This window comes from Chiloscyllium punctatum, chromosome 13 (assembly GCF_047496795.1).
Source record: "Chiloscyllium punctatum isolate Juve2018m chromosome 13, sChiPun1.3, whole genome shotgun sequence".
In the NCBI taxonomy this organism is placed as follows: domain Eukaryota; kingdom Metazoa; phylum Chordata; class Chondrichthyes; order Orectolobiformes; family Hemiscylliidae; genus Chiloscyllium; species Chiloscyllium punctatum.
In genome coordinates, this window is record NC_092751.1 from 85685024 (window position 1) to 85702985 (window position 17962).

A 17962-nucleotide genomic window follows, 5' to 3' on the forward strand; every position below is an offset into this window, starting at 1 on the left:
CATTTTAAAGTAGGCATCAGCATTGTAGCAGCTTTAACTTTCTAGCTAGAATGGAAACTTTTGGCTTATATGCACAATTAGTCTATTATGCTTCAAATTTGTTCACAGCTAGACTTATTGTTCAAAGTATATACTCCCAATATATGCATGGCCAAGAGCAAGAATTAAAGACAGGACAATAGTTTGTCTGTGAGCAATTGTGTATAGTTTTGTGAATAAGCTGCATCATTGAAAATTTTCAGTGTATCTAAACATTACAAACAACATTTCAGTTTTGCTGCAATTTATTGATGATTACATACATTAAAGATCACTCAAAAACAATATCCATAAATAAGGATAATCAAGGAAGCAATGTCTTAGTTTTTAAATCATAAGGAAGAAAAATATAATTTAGATCAGTCACTTCCATTTACTTTTGATTACAAAACAGAAGGACTGGTGGCTACGCCAATGAAACAGATTGTTACAAAGTTTATATAGGCTCGTGTTGCACCAGCAGGACTGCATAACCCTCTAATGTGTACACGTACCACCATATTGAGACTTGGTTATTAATCACAATTGTTTGAGGATTTAAATCCTCAATGACAATTTGACCAAAACAGGACCAAAGGACAAAATGCTAATTGAGAAATAATTTAATTGTAGATGTCAAAAAATATTGAATGCTCTACACTAAGGACATGCACTCACTAGTGAGAGAGAAGTGGTGGCAACCCCTACTATCCTGTCACTTTGTAATCTCATCATCTTTGCATATATCCTTCAGCTCTACAGGCTGTTGGCATTACAACCACAGCATTTTCACTCCAATAACTGAAAAGCACCAAGACAAGATTGAAGAGGTCATAAATTGAGCTGGTGTTGTCAACTGCAGCTGAATGACCCAGCAGTGGTGAGTTTATTGCCAGCTTTCAGTCAGTGAAAGTGACAAGAGAACATTGCAACTGGCAGCTTTCCAACATGAACTTCATGACTGGATTCACTCCTCCCTCCCATGGTCAGTTATTTGAAACCAAAACATATCATCTAAAAAAATTAAGAATCACTGGAATAAAATTTTAGTAACTTTTATATTAAAACAGCCAACATCTTTAATATTCACCCCATTTGGGTCAATAATCAGAATTAAATAAACAATAACAATAAAATGAGATGGGTTATCAAACACCCCAAGGGGCAAAAGGGAGTTTTGGATTCAATTAATCACTTCTCTTGTACACAATATTAAAACTTTGGATTACTGTTGCTGCAGCCCCTTTTGAAATTCAATTTCTTTTGGCAAGGAAATCAAATTCTGAAACATGTAATATGAAGTTTCCACATACCAAGAGTTAGAAAATTTAAATCTCTTCCAAACTATAACATTGGCACATCAGTACAAGGTAAATAGGTAAACCAGTGAAGGGGAATGTCAATTATCTCCAGCCTGCCAACTCTGGCAGGGTGGGAATACTTGCAGCTTCAGCATAAGCATTCCAAGATTCAGAATAGTCTACTCACTTGCTCTGAAACATGGGTTTTTATCACAGGACTGGATTATCTCTTCAATCAAAGTATTTGGCTTTATGGCAGGCTAAGAGACTTGGCCGGTCTTCAAAAGACTGTTGTGCTCCCATAACACTTAATGTATCTACTCAAATGCCTAGTACTATAGCAAGGCCATCACATATACTCTTCCAAGTATTACACAATAGTCAACATTACAAGGCATTCAGGAGTAGATCATTAGACCAATTTCATCCTCTTGCATTCTAGACTCCTTGCACCAAGTAAAATTAACATCACTGCCAATCAGATTCACAAGAGTCCTGAATACAAAGTTAATTAATGCTGTAGGTTAGACAATATAACCTAACAGCATCACTGACTATGCCCCATGAGTGTCAGCTCTAGGATGAGCTACATATCACCAATGATGAAAAAGGCCACTTTTCTAAATGCGACAGGAGAGAGAGGAGGAAGAGAGAAAAACACTGATCAGATTACGTTGACTTTCCCATTGTGCTGTCAACACCCAGTTTCACATGAGAACTTAAACACAGCAGTCCAAGGCAGAAGCAAGAATTTGATTGAGCAGAATCTCCAGGGGAGTAAGGTGAGAGTCTGATGTGGTTCCAAAGCCAGCCAAGTTTATCTTTAAAATTGGCGGTTCAAAGCTACAAAGAGAAAGAAAAGATACATTTAATATCGAAGGCAAAATAGTATCTTCATCAGATGCAAGGTCTGAGTACTTCAGGGAACACTATTTAGCACCTTTGCTTCATAAGAAGAGCTCTAAACCCCCAGTGGAAACTTTGAGTATGTGCTCAATTCAAGTGAAGACAAGGCCACTGTTACCAATAGTAACTGACATTAACAAAGCAAGCAGAGGCAGAGGAGAAACTTGTTGGGTGGGGTACTGTGTAGCTTGAAAATTAGATGCCACACCTATGCAGAAAAATTCCTGTGTAGAACTGATTACAGGCTCAAGATTAAAGCAAACTTGGTGACTGTCAATTAACCCACAGAATGCCGGATAACTACTTCAGAGGAAGAAATATCTCAGTGGAGTAGGTGGAGAACAATCAAAAGCATAAAGACAGCAAGTCAAATTAGCTTAGTGAAACAAAAATGCTGCAAGTCAGATTTACTGATTGCCTCCCATCTCTTGACGCTGGCTGTAAAACTAGGGGAATGTGCAGTGGGTGGACATAAATGTGACTAATTTACAACCTTTACTGGAAGATGAGCATTTATTGATAGGGATGTACCATTTAGGCATACAACTTGAGAAGGATTTTTAAGCAGCACACAGCTAACCCCAGCATTTTTCATTTATTTACATGCTTGTCACCCCACTTCAGAGGAGTGTTCAATTTAATATTCAGGTCTGCAATTTCTGTACTGGCTGTTATGAAGTGAGTGAACAACACTACATGAAAACAACCTCCTAGCAACACAGAATTGTGTATCTTGCCACAAAATATTCCAAAGTCAGGGAAAAAAACAAAGAAAATGGTCAAAGTGTGCAGAACCTCTACCTTCCATTTCAATTCAGAAACAAAGCATGACTCAAATTGCAAAGATGCAAAAGACTAACAAGTCACGAACATGTATTACTGAAAAATGTTATGTTACCTAATTTGAGGGCTCTTGTCCAATCACTTCTGATCAACAGACTCCGCTGATCTTTGGGATATAGACTCCCTGTGGTCCTTGTTCAATCTACATTAATAAACACAAGTCATTGGACAGTGGACTAGGTACAGTCATACATTATTCAAGCTCTCAAACCACCCTACCAGTCAGGTAGTTTGTGATTATAACTCTCAACTGATTTACTCAACCTTGCTTTATAACCCTTCAAATTCTCAAAAAACAAAAATCTTCAAAACTGCACAGTTGAGGTATTTTCTCTCCAGAGTGGGTGTCCTTGATGTTACTTGCAGTCAATGCATAAACTCGACCGTGACCAACTCCAGTTTCCTTGGGTCATTCCCAACCAGACAATGCATCAGAATACCAAATTCTGTATCATGATGATATTCCTGGGCACATAGGGGAATGCTTTCATACTTGTGGTCTACATATCACCGAAGCACTTCCTCCCCTCCCTGTTCAAATCTCAATATACTGACCCGACGTGGACCTTTGTATAGCCATTTCTCTGGGTCAAATGGTTCCTTAAAGTGAGCAAACAGGTTGCCAAATGAGATGGATTGCTCCTATATGAGTGGGATAGAAAATAATGGATCAGAGATTTGACAACAGCTGGCGTGAAGCTATAAACAAACAGCATTAATAAGACTTTGCCCCAATTCCTTAAAGACAACAGTGTTAACTGCATCACATTCCCAATTGTTCCCCTCTTTTCACAATAAAGGGGCTGGATCTTGACGATATAGGTCAGATTTAGGATATAAAATCTCATTTTCCTTCAAAGAAATCAATCCAAATGTTCTCATCTCCCAATATTCAATTTTGATACCAACAATCAAGAAGCTGGTTTCTAACGAAGTTAAAACCACAGATGCCAACAGGTTTCCTAGCCACATAGGGTGGCACAGTGGCTCAGTCGTTAGCACTGCTGCCTCACAGCACAAGGGAACCCAGTTCAATTCCACCCTTGGGTGACTGTGTGGAGTTTGCACGTTCTCCCTGTCTGCGTGAGTTTCCACTGGATGCTCCAGTTTCCTCGCACAGTTCAATGATGTGCAAGTTAGGTAGATTGGCCACACTAAATTGCCCATGGTGTTCAGGGATATGTAGGTTAGGTGCATTAGCTATGGGAAATGTAGGGTTACAGGGAGATAGGTCTGGGTGGGATGGTCTTCAGAGGGTCGGTGTGGACTTACTGGGCCAAATGGCCTGTTTCCACACTACATGGACTGTATTCTATGCAAATGGGGGGGGGGGGCGGCATTACTCAACTTGTTATCCCGTGGTTTACCAATCTGCAGGCACAGATTCCATTCCAAACATGTTAGCTTTTTGACTGAAGTATGGAACTGAAAACTACAGAGTCGATTTGCCCTCATTCAGACATTTCTGTCCTGGACCTGCTGCTGTGTCAGTGATGTCCAATGCAATCTAGAGGACACTGCCTCAACTTCCAAATAGGCACTTTACAGTCTGCTGGAAGCAACTGAAGACCATCACTGCTGTCCTCCATCTTAGACACTTCCCAGTCCTGCATCTGTAACTTATCATATTAATGGTAACTTTATACTGCTATTAATACCTACTCTGGAGCAACACTGCTTTTTTCCTCCAACTATTACCACTCTCTTTACCCTTTGTCAATCTATTCCCTGACCTTCCTTCCATTCAACTCACTGTTCCCCTCTTTTTTCAACAGTATAAAATCTAGCAACTTTCCACCAGTTCTGAAGAGTCATATTGGAACATCAATTCTGGTTTCTGTATCTACAGATGCCATCTGACCTGCTGAATTTCTCCAGCACGTCCTGGTTGTTATTCAGACCTCCATCAGTGTTTTTCAAAATCAAATTTGGTGTCGTCTTATTTTGGTCTGAAATCAGGTTGATCATTATAAATTCTCACTTGAAAGCATAACAAATTCATTTCCCTCAGCAAGAGCTCTGTACCCCCAATTACAATAATTTGTTACAACAGAGATGGTGAAAGTGTGTTCTAAAATTGGAATGAAAGATGAACATCAGCTCATCAAGTCATAAACTGCACGTTTTGTTACTGTTCCCAGTTACAAACACTTTGCAATGTTCATGTATCACTCTGAAGTAATTACTTTCAAAGTTCATGCACTGCTACCAGTGATTGTATAGGTTTCAAAGTGACAAAAATGTCGGTTGTCCCTGCATAAGGGTATGACAGTGGAAAACAGAAAAGGTGTAATTGGAACTACTCAAAGATGTTGGTGGCCAGGCTCCTTCAGTGGGAGATCTGCTTGACTGTACACAGCTTCAACATGCACTACAGAGTCAAAGTCTCACAATGCACAGATACTGACCTTTATAGGAAGCTTCTCTCGGTTGACAGCAAGATTCAGATTAGACAACAGACTGGATACTTCGGGAATACCATTCAGGTCCTATGCACAAACATAGACAGTTCAATGTTTTGGGAACACCCAAGGATTTGAGGCTGTTAAATGCAAAAGTTTGAAAATTCCTACTGTCACTAATGCTGCATTGCAGTAGTCTTAAGCTTGGCTTAGTACAGAGAAGAATAGGCAGTGGACATACAGGTGGTGCTGATTTAATAACCCAAAATTGCTCACAAAACTGATGCTGCAAAAAGTCAGGAAAATTAGCAACACCCATAATATTAGATGTCTTCTGTATCTTATGGAGAGTCACACCCAAGACCAACCCCACTAAGTAAAAATAGCAGACCGCTAATAAACGCCACATGGCTGTCAGAATTTACATCAGCGCATTCAATTTTCAAGAATCCAACACTCAATTCAAGGAATCGTAAGTGAACACAGTTTTAGAGTTGTTAATAAAGAAATGCATCTTCCTTAGAGGTACGTGTGACATGAACTCTCACATTTCATCATGACCCATAAGTAGACTCAATTCAGCTCCATATGTACTTTTGTCCTATGCTATTTTCTTACTTTCAGGGGAGGTGAATTTGAACAGTAAGTTCTTAAACTACATTTTAAAAAATCTCCAAAACCAGTCAAACAAATTGCTCTCTTAAACTTCAAAAACTACTCTCTGATGTCATTGGTAAACATCCATCTGGGGTTCATTTCCCTTTGAGCTATGCATAACCTATTTGAGTGACGTCAATACCTATCCTCAAAGTACTGTGCAGAAGAAATGTAAATCAAATAAACCAGATGTGCAGAACTTAGGCAGTTTTAAATTTGAGTTTAAAAGATGGAAGTCAGAGGTAAATGTTATCCAGTGACATAACAGAATCAGTACCTCAGGAGTTCACAAATCTGACCTTCATTTCTGGCAATTAGCTTGGAAAAGGCTCATTGAAGTGAAAGTCCAGTTTTCTAATCACTCCACTAATAAAACAAGGACCTTTGGAATTGTTATTCAAGATCTAATTACAGATTTAATGATTTTAAAGCAATATCCATCGACCTATGAGCTAAATATTTTTTGTTCCTCTCACTAAGCAGTGTATGAATACAACAGTCATCACAAAATCACACCCATGAACCTTACTGGTCATTGTTTCAGACTGGCTTGATTTCAGTGGCTTGGAAAACAAATATGTAGGGGTTGCAAAATATTAGGAGTTTGTTTACATGCCTTTCAACTACTCAGCAGGGGCATGTATAGCTATAGCTGATATTCCTAGTTCTTTGAAATTCTCACTCTTGCTATGAATTGGTGGAGAACAGAGTATGGCCACCTTTAGAGGAGAATGCCAGTGATCTAATTGGCTATTGATTTTCCCATCCATCTGGTAGATGGAATTTGTTCATTATTTGCCCATGTTGTCAACTGATATTTTAATAAGACCAACAATCTACCTAGCTTAAGAGGTAAAACATGCTAAATTTCAGTGAAATTCTTACGTGTGCTTTTTTGCGCAACAAGAATTTATTCTCTATTTCGTGCTCATCTCCCTTCTCTGTGTCCTTGGGTACAGTGTTGACTGGAGCCTTTGACTTCACAGCTTCAGGTGATTTCACAGGATTGAGAGAGAATTCAGATTCTTTTGTGACTTTTGACTGGGGATGCAGCCACTGGTCTAACTCGGTCTTCTGCTGCTCTGTACTGCATTTGTTCGGCTGCTCTATCTGCACACCATTCTTGTCTCTTCCTGCTTGCTTAAGTAGCCATTCATTGACCGCCTCCTTTTCACAACTCCGGCCACACACACACTCAGAGAAGCTGCTGCACTGCTCATTGGCTTTACACACGTCTGCCACTCGGATTGGCAACAGTGGCTGAAGATGGCGGGCACTGTTTGGTGGAGCTGGCGAAGGTTTCTTGGTACTATGGTGCTCACTCAGGCACTTCAGCTTGCCAAGGTTTTCTATCTCTACTGCTTTTGTCTGAACACCACAGCAGCTACCACAAGATTCAGACTTGCTAGGTTTCAAAAGCCATTCATTGGTGGTAAACTTCTCTCTGAAAGGCTGAGTTACGGATTTCCACTTGTCTTCGGTGATGTTGCCATGAGAACGTGTGCTCTTCACATCAGTGACAATCAGTGATCCAGAAGTTGGGCTCACCTCTTCTGATTCTTGATCTGAAACCTCCATATCAAATTCCTCTATCAGTTCAAAGGTGGAAGAACTATCAGATGACTCACTGTGCTGACGTGGAGGGGTATTCTTGGGACAACTGGATTTCTGTTTCTCAGCAAGTAGCCAATGCTCAAGGCCCTGTCGATGACCCCAGGCTTGCAATCTATAGTAACCCAGATCGACTGCCTTTTCATTACTGGAACTAGGGCGTTGTTTGACAGTGATCTTCTCAACTGCATCAACATTCTGCTTGCTTGGAAGAAGCCAGTGCTCAAGCTCTTGCCGATGACCCCAAGCCTGCATCCTGTAGTAGCCTGGGTCTTTTGGGCCCAGGTTACAGCTGGGGGTGGTAGTTTGGGTTTGTTGAGCAGCAATATTCTCAGCTGGATGACTCTTTTGCTGGTTGGGAAGCAGCCAGTTCTCAAGGCCCTGCTGATGTCCCCAGGCTGGCAATTTAGAAGGGTCTGAATCCATTGCAACCTACAGAAAAATTAAATCCATGGTTAATTCCTGATACCTGCAATGCACTGTACTCTAAACATCACCAGGGAAACAATTTTAATTCACAGGTATAGAATTCCAAATATGAATACACAGTCTGTGAACTGACTTCTGCTTGACTTACAGTGCAGCCTTCAAATATGGGCACACTGTCCCAAGCAGCCAGGGCTCATTGCAGGTGCATATGAATAATTACTCCGCTCTGGGAAATTCCACAATCAGAACCAAACATTATGGTAATAATAAGTTACTATGACACTGTAGAATGGATTCTACAGTAACTCTACATTTTATTACCAGACTATTCAACAGGAGCTAAGCATTGTACAGACATCCCCATTTAAAAGTCAGCAAGGACTAACTATTGTAGAACTGAAAGAACTTGTACACAGGAACCTTGATTAGCTGGCATTTGATTAACAGAACTTCGGGTTATCCGAACAAGACCTCAAGGTCCTGGTGCTTGGCTAACTGTGCTATCTGGCACTCAATTAACCAAACTAAATACTCCCTGCCCACGTCCTTCGGATCACCAAGGTTCCTCTGTATTTGTAATTGCACCTTGATGGTCAGGAAACATTCCAAGGCCAAGAACAACATCAAACAAAATGCAACATTGAGCCACTCAAAACAATAGTGGGATAAATGACAAAAACAATTTGAAGAGGTAGGCTAAAGTAGTGTCTTAAAACAGGAAAGCAAGTTCAGGAGGCAGTGAATTGCAAGAGTAACTGCAGAAACAGCCAACAAAAATGGTGCAATTAAAATCAGGGATGATTATGAGGCCACGTTACACAAGTTCAGACTTTGAAGGATGGTTTTGTTGGATGTGATGACAGAGATATGTAAAGGCAAAGCCATGGAGAGCGTTTGAAAACAAAGATAAGAACTTTGGCAACTTTTAAGATGTGCTGTACAGTTTTAATGTATAACAGTGAGAACAGAATGAACAGGAGATGAGTTGACAGAGGGTAGAATGATGTCAATCTGAAATGCCTCCGATTGTCACCTCCAAGAAAAGGCATATATAAAGGTTTCAGAAAATGAGCTGAAGCAATTAGAAGATGGTACAGAATTGAAAATATGTGATCTTTTTGATGCAGATAAGGTTGAGTGTTCATCTCGGGGCCAAATCGGTTTCTTTCCATCCTTGTTCAGAATGTTCCAATAAAGAGTACTATAGGTTGACAAAATGTCCTGATAATAATTATACAGCAACAGAAACAGACCCTTCAGGCCAACTCATCCAAGCAGATCAGATATCCTAAACTGATCTAGTCCCAATTTCCAGCATTTAACCCATAAGCCTAAATCATTCATATTCATATACCCATCTAGATGCATTTTAAGTTTTGTAATTGGACCCATCTCCACTACTTTCTCTGGAAGCTCATTCCAAATAAGACCACCACTTTTGCGTGAAAAGTTGCCCCTCAGATTCCTTTTAAGTCCTTCCCCTCTCACCGTAAATCTATGACCTCTAGTTTTGGACACCCCTACGCTGACAAAAGACGTTGGATACTCACTTATCCATGCTTCTCATGATTTTCCAAATCTCTATTTTACAAATCTCTCTCCAACACTTCAGGGAAAATAGCCCCAGCCTATTCAGACTCTCCCTATAGCTCAAACCAGTCCCAGCAATATCTTTGGAAATTTTTTAGTTTTAGATTTTATGGTCACATGGACTTAAGTACAGGAGTATAGTTAAAAGTACAGTCATTACGTACAGCATCATTTTAGGTACAAAAGTAGTAAAAAAGAGAAACAAAGTTAGAAAGTTTAACACTGAAGACCATTATAGCATAAATAGAAAAATAAAGAAACATGGTAACAGTTAATATTAAAGTCCTTAATATAAAGAAATAAAGAATTTCTGAATGCTTTCAAATTTAACATCTTTGCTATAGCAGGAAGAATTGAATGCAGTGTTCCAAAGGTGGTCTCAATATCCTGTACAGCCACAAAACAACTTCCCAGCTTCTACACTCAATGCACTGACCAATTAAAGGCAAGCAAACCAAACACTTTCTTCACTACCCTGACTACCTGCGACTCTACTTCCAAGGTATCATGAACCTGTACCCCCCCCCCCAAGTCTTTGTACAACAACACTCCCCAGGACCCTACCATTACGTGTATAAATCCTGCCCTGATTTGCCTTATCAAAATACAACACCTCGCATTGATCTAAATTAATCGCCATCTGCCACTCCTTGACCCACTGGCCCATCTGATCAAGGTCCTATTGTAATCAGGAGGTAAACTTCTTCACTATCCACTTCACCAATTTTGGTGTCAGCTGCAAATTTACTAACTATACCTCCTATATTCACATCCAAATCATTTACATAAATGACAAAAAGCAGTGGACCTAGCACCTAACCTTGCGGCATACTGGTGGTCACAGGCCTCCAGTCCGAAAAACAACCTTCCACATACCGTCCCCTACCTTTAGCTAATTTCATATCCAACTGACTAGCTCCCCCTAGATTCCATGGGTTCTAACTTCGCTAACCGGTTGACACATGGAACCTTACCAAACACCTTGCTGAAGCCCATATAGACAACGTCTATCGCTCTACCCTCAATCCTCTTTGTTATTTCTTCAAAAATAAAAATCTCATTCAAGTTAATTAGATATGCACAAAGCCATGTTGACTATCCTAATCAGTCCTTGCCATTCCAAATACATGTAAATCCTGTCCCTCAGAATCCCCTCCAGCAACTTACCCATCACTGCCATCAGGCTCACTGGTCTATTATTACTTGGCTTTTCCTTACCACCTTTTTAAAATAACGGCACCACATTAGCCATCCTCAAGGTCTTCCAACATCTCACCAGTGGCTATCGATGATACAAATATCTTCAGCAAGAGATCGAGCAATCTCTTCCCTAGCATCCCACAAGATTCTGGGATACACCTAATCAGGTCCCAAGGTGCTATCCACCTTTAATGTGTTTTAAGATGCCCAGCATCCCATCTTCTGTAATATGGGCACTTTAAGACATCACTATTTATTTCCCCAAGTTCTTTAGCTTCCACATCCTTCTTAACACTAAATACTGATGCAAAATACTAATTTAGTATCTCACCCATCTTCTGTGGTTCTATGTATAGACCGCCTTGTTGATCTTTAAAAGGGCCCTATTCTCTTCCTAGTTACTCTTTTGCCCTTGAGTACTGGAAGAACTTCTTTGGATTAATGACGAGATGACCAAGGTTCAAAAATTAGTCTCTTATCAGCACTTAATGAAAACCTTTAAGCAATCAAATATATTTACATAACATACTCTAAAACCTTCCCTATCACATTGCTTTAATAGTAAAATTTTGAAAAAGGAAGCAGGCCATATAAATCTAAGCTAATCGAACTTGACACTCAAATACCCCCACACTAAACAAAAAAAAAGATATTAGGTAAATGTTCTTGAGCAAACAACTATGATTTTGATTTTAAGCCAGTCAGCTTTTAAAGTTTCTCTTGGTTCAGAAGCATGGATCAGAAACACTTATCTTAGCCTCAAACATTTCCTTAACCATCTACACTTGCAGTCTTAATGTGCTTTTATTACTGAACTACAGCATCTTCATATTTTAAGTACACCTCATCAAAATGTGGGATATATCAAAAGCTTGGAGAACTGATCAAGAGCCGTAAATGATACTTTCACTGAAGCATTGCAATAGCCCAGCAGAAAATCCACAGTTGCACAGAAATATAAATAAATCTTTTCACTGAGGCTTTGCTGTCTCTAAATAAAAAAAAGTGACAGAATCAGAACTGCATTGTCAAAAGGATTAAATTAGTTCACTATCACTACACAATAAAACTTAAGAGCTTCAGGCAGTCCATCAATACTCACCTGACCAGACTGCTTCAGCAGACAATCCTGCAGGTTTAAGACTGGCATCCGTGTAGGAGGACTACGCAGCCAGTCAGCAAGTGGACATTCCTTTCCACTGGGAAATGATTTCTGTAGGAAGAAAGTCAAAATTGGTGCTATGGCATCAAGTTAAACCAAGTGGATGACATAAGACATGGTCTGAAACATTGTTGCCATCACATTTGCACAAATGCAGAGAGGGGGAAAAAAACATTCCCATACCACACTGAATGGACCTCAACATCACTGGTCATTCCAATGAGGGAAGCAAAACAGAGGCTCACTACTTTTCTCAGGCTGAGCACTATGCTTTGTGTGGATTTTATGCAGTACTTGAGCATTGTGGACTCTGTATATATATCGTAAAACAGTACAGACCTTAAATAAATCACAGTACAGAATAGCTCAACAAAATCAATTCACTTTGAACTGCAGGGATAGAACAAGCCACATTTACAGAGAAAATAAAAGGTTTACCTTTGTCAGCAGTGGTACGAAGCAGTAATCCAGATCAGCTGCCATGGTGCAAGGACTCTTGTACTCAGAATCTGAAACCTACACCATAGCAGAAAATAATTCCCATGACTCCCGTAGTCATGTAGCAAACATGCATAAAGAATCATAGTTCTGACAGATAAATGTGCTGTCAAACCTAGCAAACAGACTTTTTGGTCACCAATAGTGCTTTTCTGTGGCATGGATTATACACTCAGCTATATTATTGAAGTAGCAGAGTTAAGAATAATTTTCTACTGAAACAAATCTTCAAGAACTCTAGAAACATTTTTAAACAGTCATGGAGGAGAGTAGAACAAAGCTTTTGCAGGAATATTAGAACAGAACCACATAACCTAGTCAAAAAAAGTTGAAATGCTGGCCACTCTAAGTCTAAATTACACCTAAGCCCCTATCTGAACCCAGGGAATATTTGGTCAATGCGGAGTATTGCAATAGTCCAAACGAAACATGGTTAACAGTTCCGCACAACATTGGTGGGCTGCCAATAAGGGTTATTTTCTTACTGCAGTACAAGGTTTCCACCTATAATTAAAAACTTCAAATGCTCTACACCATAACAATTCTTATGACAAAAATAAAATTTCTTTGAACCAACAAACTCTTACCAATGTTTTAATAGTCCCAAAGTTTGTAATGGCTTGGCGGAGTGAAGGAACATCGGCCTCAAAGTTCAGGGTGGGAGATTCTTCAGGTTTCAAAGTCAGGTCCTTCAATCTGTAGTGTGTGAAATAAGTGAGAGGCTGCTTTATTTATTTTTTAAACACTTGTTAATACTAAGAAAAACTGCCAAAGGAACACAACCAATCCATTTCACAGCATAATTAGATTGAGAAGATGTACTGTACAGAAAATGCTGATAATAAATGAGGAAGTGGCTGTGGACTGAGAGACTGAGCTAACGTTAAAAAGGCGATAACCTTTTGTAAAAACTGAAACAGTAATGAGGTAGTGGGTTTGAAACAGGTGGCAGACAAAAACAGGGAAAGGTACCTGTTGTTGGGAAAGGAAAGAACAAAGATCAAAACATCTGTGAGGGATGTGGAAAGGAGGAGAGATTAAATGATTAAAAAGTGCAAGGTGAAAAGGAGATGTTAATGGGACAAAACAAAAAGAAAAAGAGGAGGCATAACTAGGAACAGCAGAATTATTATAAACTGTTGCTGCCTGGGGGAAAAAGAAAAATGGTAGTTGTGACCTGACATTAAATTCAATAATACCATAACATTTTCTCCACAGATGTTGCGAGACATGCTGAGTTTCCACAGCATTTTCCATATTTGTTTTAAATTCAACAATATTGAGCCCAGGAAACTGAAGTGTTGTATTAAAAGGTGAGGCATTGCACCAGGATCCTGTTGAGCTTCTGGCTACTCTACATATTCCTTACTTCTCAGTCCAATGACAGGCTTTTGCTCACATGAAGGATACTGCAGGTAAGGATAGTAGTGCAAAGCAAGAACTCAGCTTCCATATAACCCAGTTTCATCAACGCTGCTGCACTTTCAAACACTGATCAGAACCTAACTCAAAATGCTTTTAAAACAAATTGGGCATTTGACACAGTGAAGCTGAATCAGTCACAAAATCCCCACAAGTCTCCTAATCAGATACACCGAACAAAGCTGGTCATTACATTAAAAGCTCAAAAGGATCTATATTGCTCAACTGATAATTCTGGAACTGAATTCTGATTTTAAATTCACAAAATAAAGAAATCAACAACATTTTTCTTCATAAAGTATGGCAACTCTCACCTCTCTAGGCAGGTTTTAATTTGCTCAGCTGGAAGACTACTTTGTGGATGTTCCAATTGATGAACAAGACAGTTGAACTGACCCAACAGCTGATGGAAAAGAAAAAGTACACATTTACTTGAATCATGTTAACAAACAAAATTCTTTATCCAAAACAATTATTCTCAAGAGTACTGACACACTTTGGGGAAAAAGGAAAAAAAGCAAAATCAGAGACCAGAAATGTATAAAGGGGATAGGGATTAACTGGATCATGGATGGATTTGAAAATGACCTGAAGTAATCAAATTTATGTTTGGGGGAATTGGGAGTTGGTGTAGGTCAATGATGATGAGCAAATGGGAGCTACTGCAAGTTAGGAGATAGACAGCTCCTCTAGGTGACTGTGCAGCAAAATACAAAATTCAAATCTAGAAATTAAAATGCCAAAATAACAAAGGGTCAGACAGGAAGAGCTAGGTTGGAAGCAGACACAATGGGAAAATAGAATAGACAGTGAAGACAAATACTTGTTGCACACATCTTCACATTTTATATTGATTAAGAAACTGCATTCAAGCCCAATTAATATAAACAGTCAATTATCATACACATAATTTGGCATCTTAAGGCTCATCACTCACAAACAAGCCTAGCATCATCCTTTTCATGCAATGCATACTCAGGAGATCCTAACCTCCTGAGTGTTGGGGCGGCACAGTGGTTAGCACCGCTGCCTCACAGCACAAGGGACACGGGTTCGATTCCAGCCTTGGACGACTGTCTGTGTGGAGTTGGCACACTCTCCCCATGTGTGTGGGTTTCCACAGGGTGCTCCGGTTTCCTCCCACAATCCAAAGATGTGTAGGTCAGGTGAATTGGCCGTGTTAAATTGCCCATTGTGTTCAGCGATGTGTAGACTAGATGCATTAGTCAGGAGTAAATGTAGAGTAATGGGGAATGGGCTTGGGTGGGATACTCTTCGGAGGGTTGGCATAGCCTTGTTGTGCCAAAGGGCCTATTTCCACACTGTAGGGATTCTATGGAATAACCTGTTGCTTTTCAAATTCAATAGTCCAACCTTTAGAGTTCTTTCTTTAATGGTACAGCAATAGAACACAGTCTCAAAAAGCCTTTGACTGTCAATAATAAGGAAATGAACCTTTAAAAAAGCAGTGAGATCGGTGAAAACCTATTAACAGATAAGGCAAGAAATCTGAATCAACGGGTGAAAGATTCTGGGTAATCCAAGATGAAGGGCAGGAAAAAATTGTGGCTCTAAGAGCTGCTCTTTTGAGGTATTTTAGGTGTTGGAGGTGAATTCCAGGAGCAGCAATTACTGTTCTATATGCTGTTGTATTGTTTTGAAACTTTGGAGCCGCCAGAGGAAATAGTGGAGGCTGGTACAAATACAGAATTTAAAAAGCATCTAGATGGTTATATGAATAGGAAGGGTGTCGAGGGATATAGGCCAAGTGCTGGCAAATGGGACTAGATTAGGTTAGGATATTTGGTCAGTATGGACGAGTTGGGCCGAGGCGTCTGTTTCTGTGCTATACACCTCTATGACTCCATAAAAGTTGCCTTACCCAATAAAGTTGCTGAATCTGTTGCTGCAGGGCTTCCTCCTTCAGCTGCTCCACAAGGTCGATTTGTTCCAATAGATAAACCTCCCTACTCCGCAAGCACTCCAAGTGACGGCTGATGCAACTGTGGATTTGAAATTTTACCTACAAAAGACCAAGAAACAAAGCAACATCATTCCTCATCCAAGAAATATAATTCAGCAGTTTCTATAACAAAATAACCTATAAGGTGCAGCAGTTAAAAAAAATCACTTTACTTCAAGTCAGTTCATGGATGCAAACACTTAACACAAACTAGACTTACCTCCTTACTGTTTGCTTTAATCTCCTGTTCAGCCTTAATGATACTGCCAATGGCCATCTCCAAATCTCGCTTGGCCTGCAAACAATTAGTGAACAAATCCTTGGATTGGAAGCTGGCATTTTCCCCACCCTGGTTGTGTGTTGGATTCATCTTGGTCTCTGCTGAAAGAAGTGGTCATTAAGATAAACTCAGCCACAGACATGAGCATGCAAGATTAGCAGGGCGGTCACATCCTCAACGCCCATTATCTTCCACTAACTTAAAAGCAGTTCAATGTGAAAAACACTAAATATGTACTTCAAGTTTTTGCTGCATTAGTTCACTCATTGAGCAGACATCGCTCCCAAACATATCAGTTCATGTTCGGATCCTGAAGGTATTTGTACAATCCCACCAATATTTAAGGATATTTTACTTTAACGTTTCTCTAGTATTTCTCATGCTGTCAAGATTTTACACTAGGAAGGATACTGAAACCTCCCAAAAAAATAACAAATATACTTCATTTAATATATTTAAGCAAAAATCAACTGGTATGGTTAAAAAAAAATTTCTAAAACTTAACTATAGCACAACTGTCCCAGGAAGGTAACTACGCCATTATAGTTGGTCATAAAACTATTCACTTTTTTTTCAGGAAAATTTTCAAGTGGATCTGAAATGTATAGTCAAGTGAACTTAATATTGTATTGTTTCTCTTTCTCAACCTGAGTTTCTCCACTTTTCTTTGCAGATTTCCTAAATTGGCAGAGTTTTGCTCACTATAAATTTGTCTGTTATCCAATTAGTAGGTCAGCTTACAGAAAGGAAGATGGCTGTCCTCACATGATTTGATTCATGGCCTCAATGTTTACCCATCTGCTTCCCTTTCATATCCAATTTGCAGACCTCCTGTTACCTCAGCTATATTTTCATTGATTTATGAAATTACAATCTAGTTAACTAATAACATGCAAAAGAAATATGAATGGCATGCAAAGACAGAGACTGATGCAAGGGATTATTTATATACACAAACCCTCACACAGCACTATTCAGAGTGAGGCTAAGAATACACCACTTTATAACAGTAGAGTCATTATTAACAGAGGATTGCTGAAAGTGCACCATTTCCAAAACGTGTGCACTGCATTCAGAATGTATATCATTCTCAAAAGTTTTAAATTAGCCCAAGTAAAACAGTGTCTTCAATATAATAAAAAAGAAGCCAAATAATGTGCAAAGACAAAAAAGGCAGCTTGATACTTTTAAATGGAGACAAAACGATGCCTTAGGGACCCTTAAAATATCAGATACTTAAAAACGCATGAATCCAAACTGGCATGTTTCAACTGCAGTAAAGAATATATTCAACCATTTCCTGTTTAAATAATCAGATCAGAGTCTCTCTCACTGAGAATGGGGTTAACATTAAAACATGGAAGTGCAGAATTACTGTGACAACATTTACACCCACACAGAATATATTCAGGCATTTCCTTGTTTGGCAAGTTTGTCTCAAATTGACAGATGACTTACTTGAAGTTTTTTTTTAAGAAAGATGTTTAAACCGAACATGTAAATTTGACATTAAATATAATCTGGACAAATATATTTGTGTTTCTTTAAAAAGAGATAATCAATTGACATTTTTCAGAAAGTAAGTAAAATTAAACACTAAAAATTGTCAAGGAATTAGAGGATTTGAGAGGAACTACAAACTCTCCAATGGACAAGTTCACATAGAATGTGTTTTAAAGT

The 17962-nt window shown here is 39.2% G+C and overlaps 1 protein-coding gene across 4 annotated transcripts in view; it reads right to left on the bottom strand.

The window, feature by feature from the left end:
- Positions 1-266: 266 nt before the first annotated feature.
- The window catches only part of ncoa4 (nuclear receptor coactivator 4), a 38232-nt gene continuing 20536 nt past the window's right edge, over positions 267-17962 (bottom strand). For 2 of the 4 annotated variants that reach the window (XM_072583080.1, XM_072583077.1), the window contains exons 2-12: positions 16223-16380; positions 15922-16062; positions 14354-14442; positions 13205-13313; positions 12558-12635; positions 12060-12170; positions 7013-8170; positions 5477-5557; positions 3624-3710; positions 3124-3210; positions 267-2162 (exon numbers count right to left, since the gene is read on the bottom strand). In XM_072583080.1, the coding sequence (XP_072439181.1) occupies positions 3157-3210; positions 3624-3710; positions 5477-5557; positions 7013-8170; positions 12060-12170; positions 12558-12635; positions 13205-13313; positions 14354-14442; positions 15922-16062; positions 16223-16372 (2058 nt within the window). In that variant the 5' untranslated portion in view covers positions 16373-16380 and the 3' untranslated portion in view covers positions 267-2162; positions 3124-3156. Of the gene's footprint in view, positions 2163-3123; positions 3211-3623; positions 3711-5476; positions 5558-7012; positions 8171-12059; positions 12171-12557; positions 12636-13204; positions 13314-14353; positions 14443-15921; positions 16063-16222; positions 16384-17962 lie in introns of all 4 variants that reach the window. The other 2 variants (XM_072583081.1, XM_072583079.1) reach the window with 1 other exon arrangement.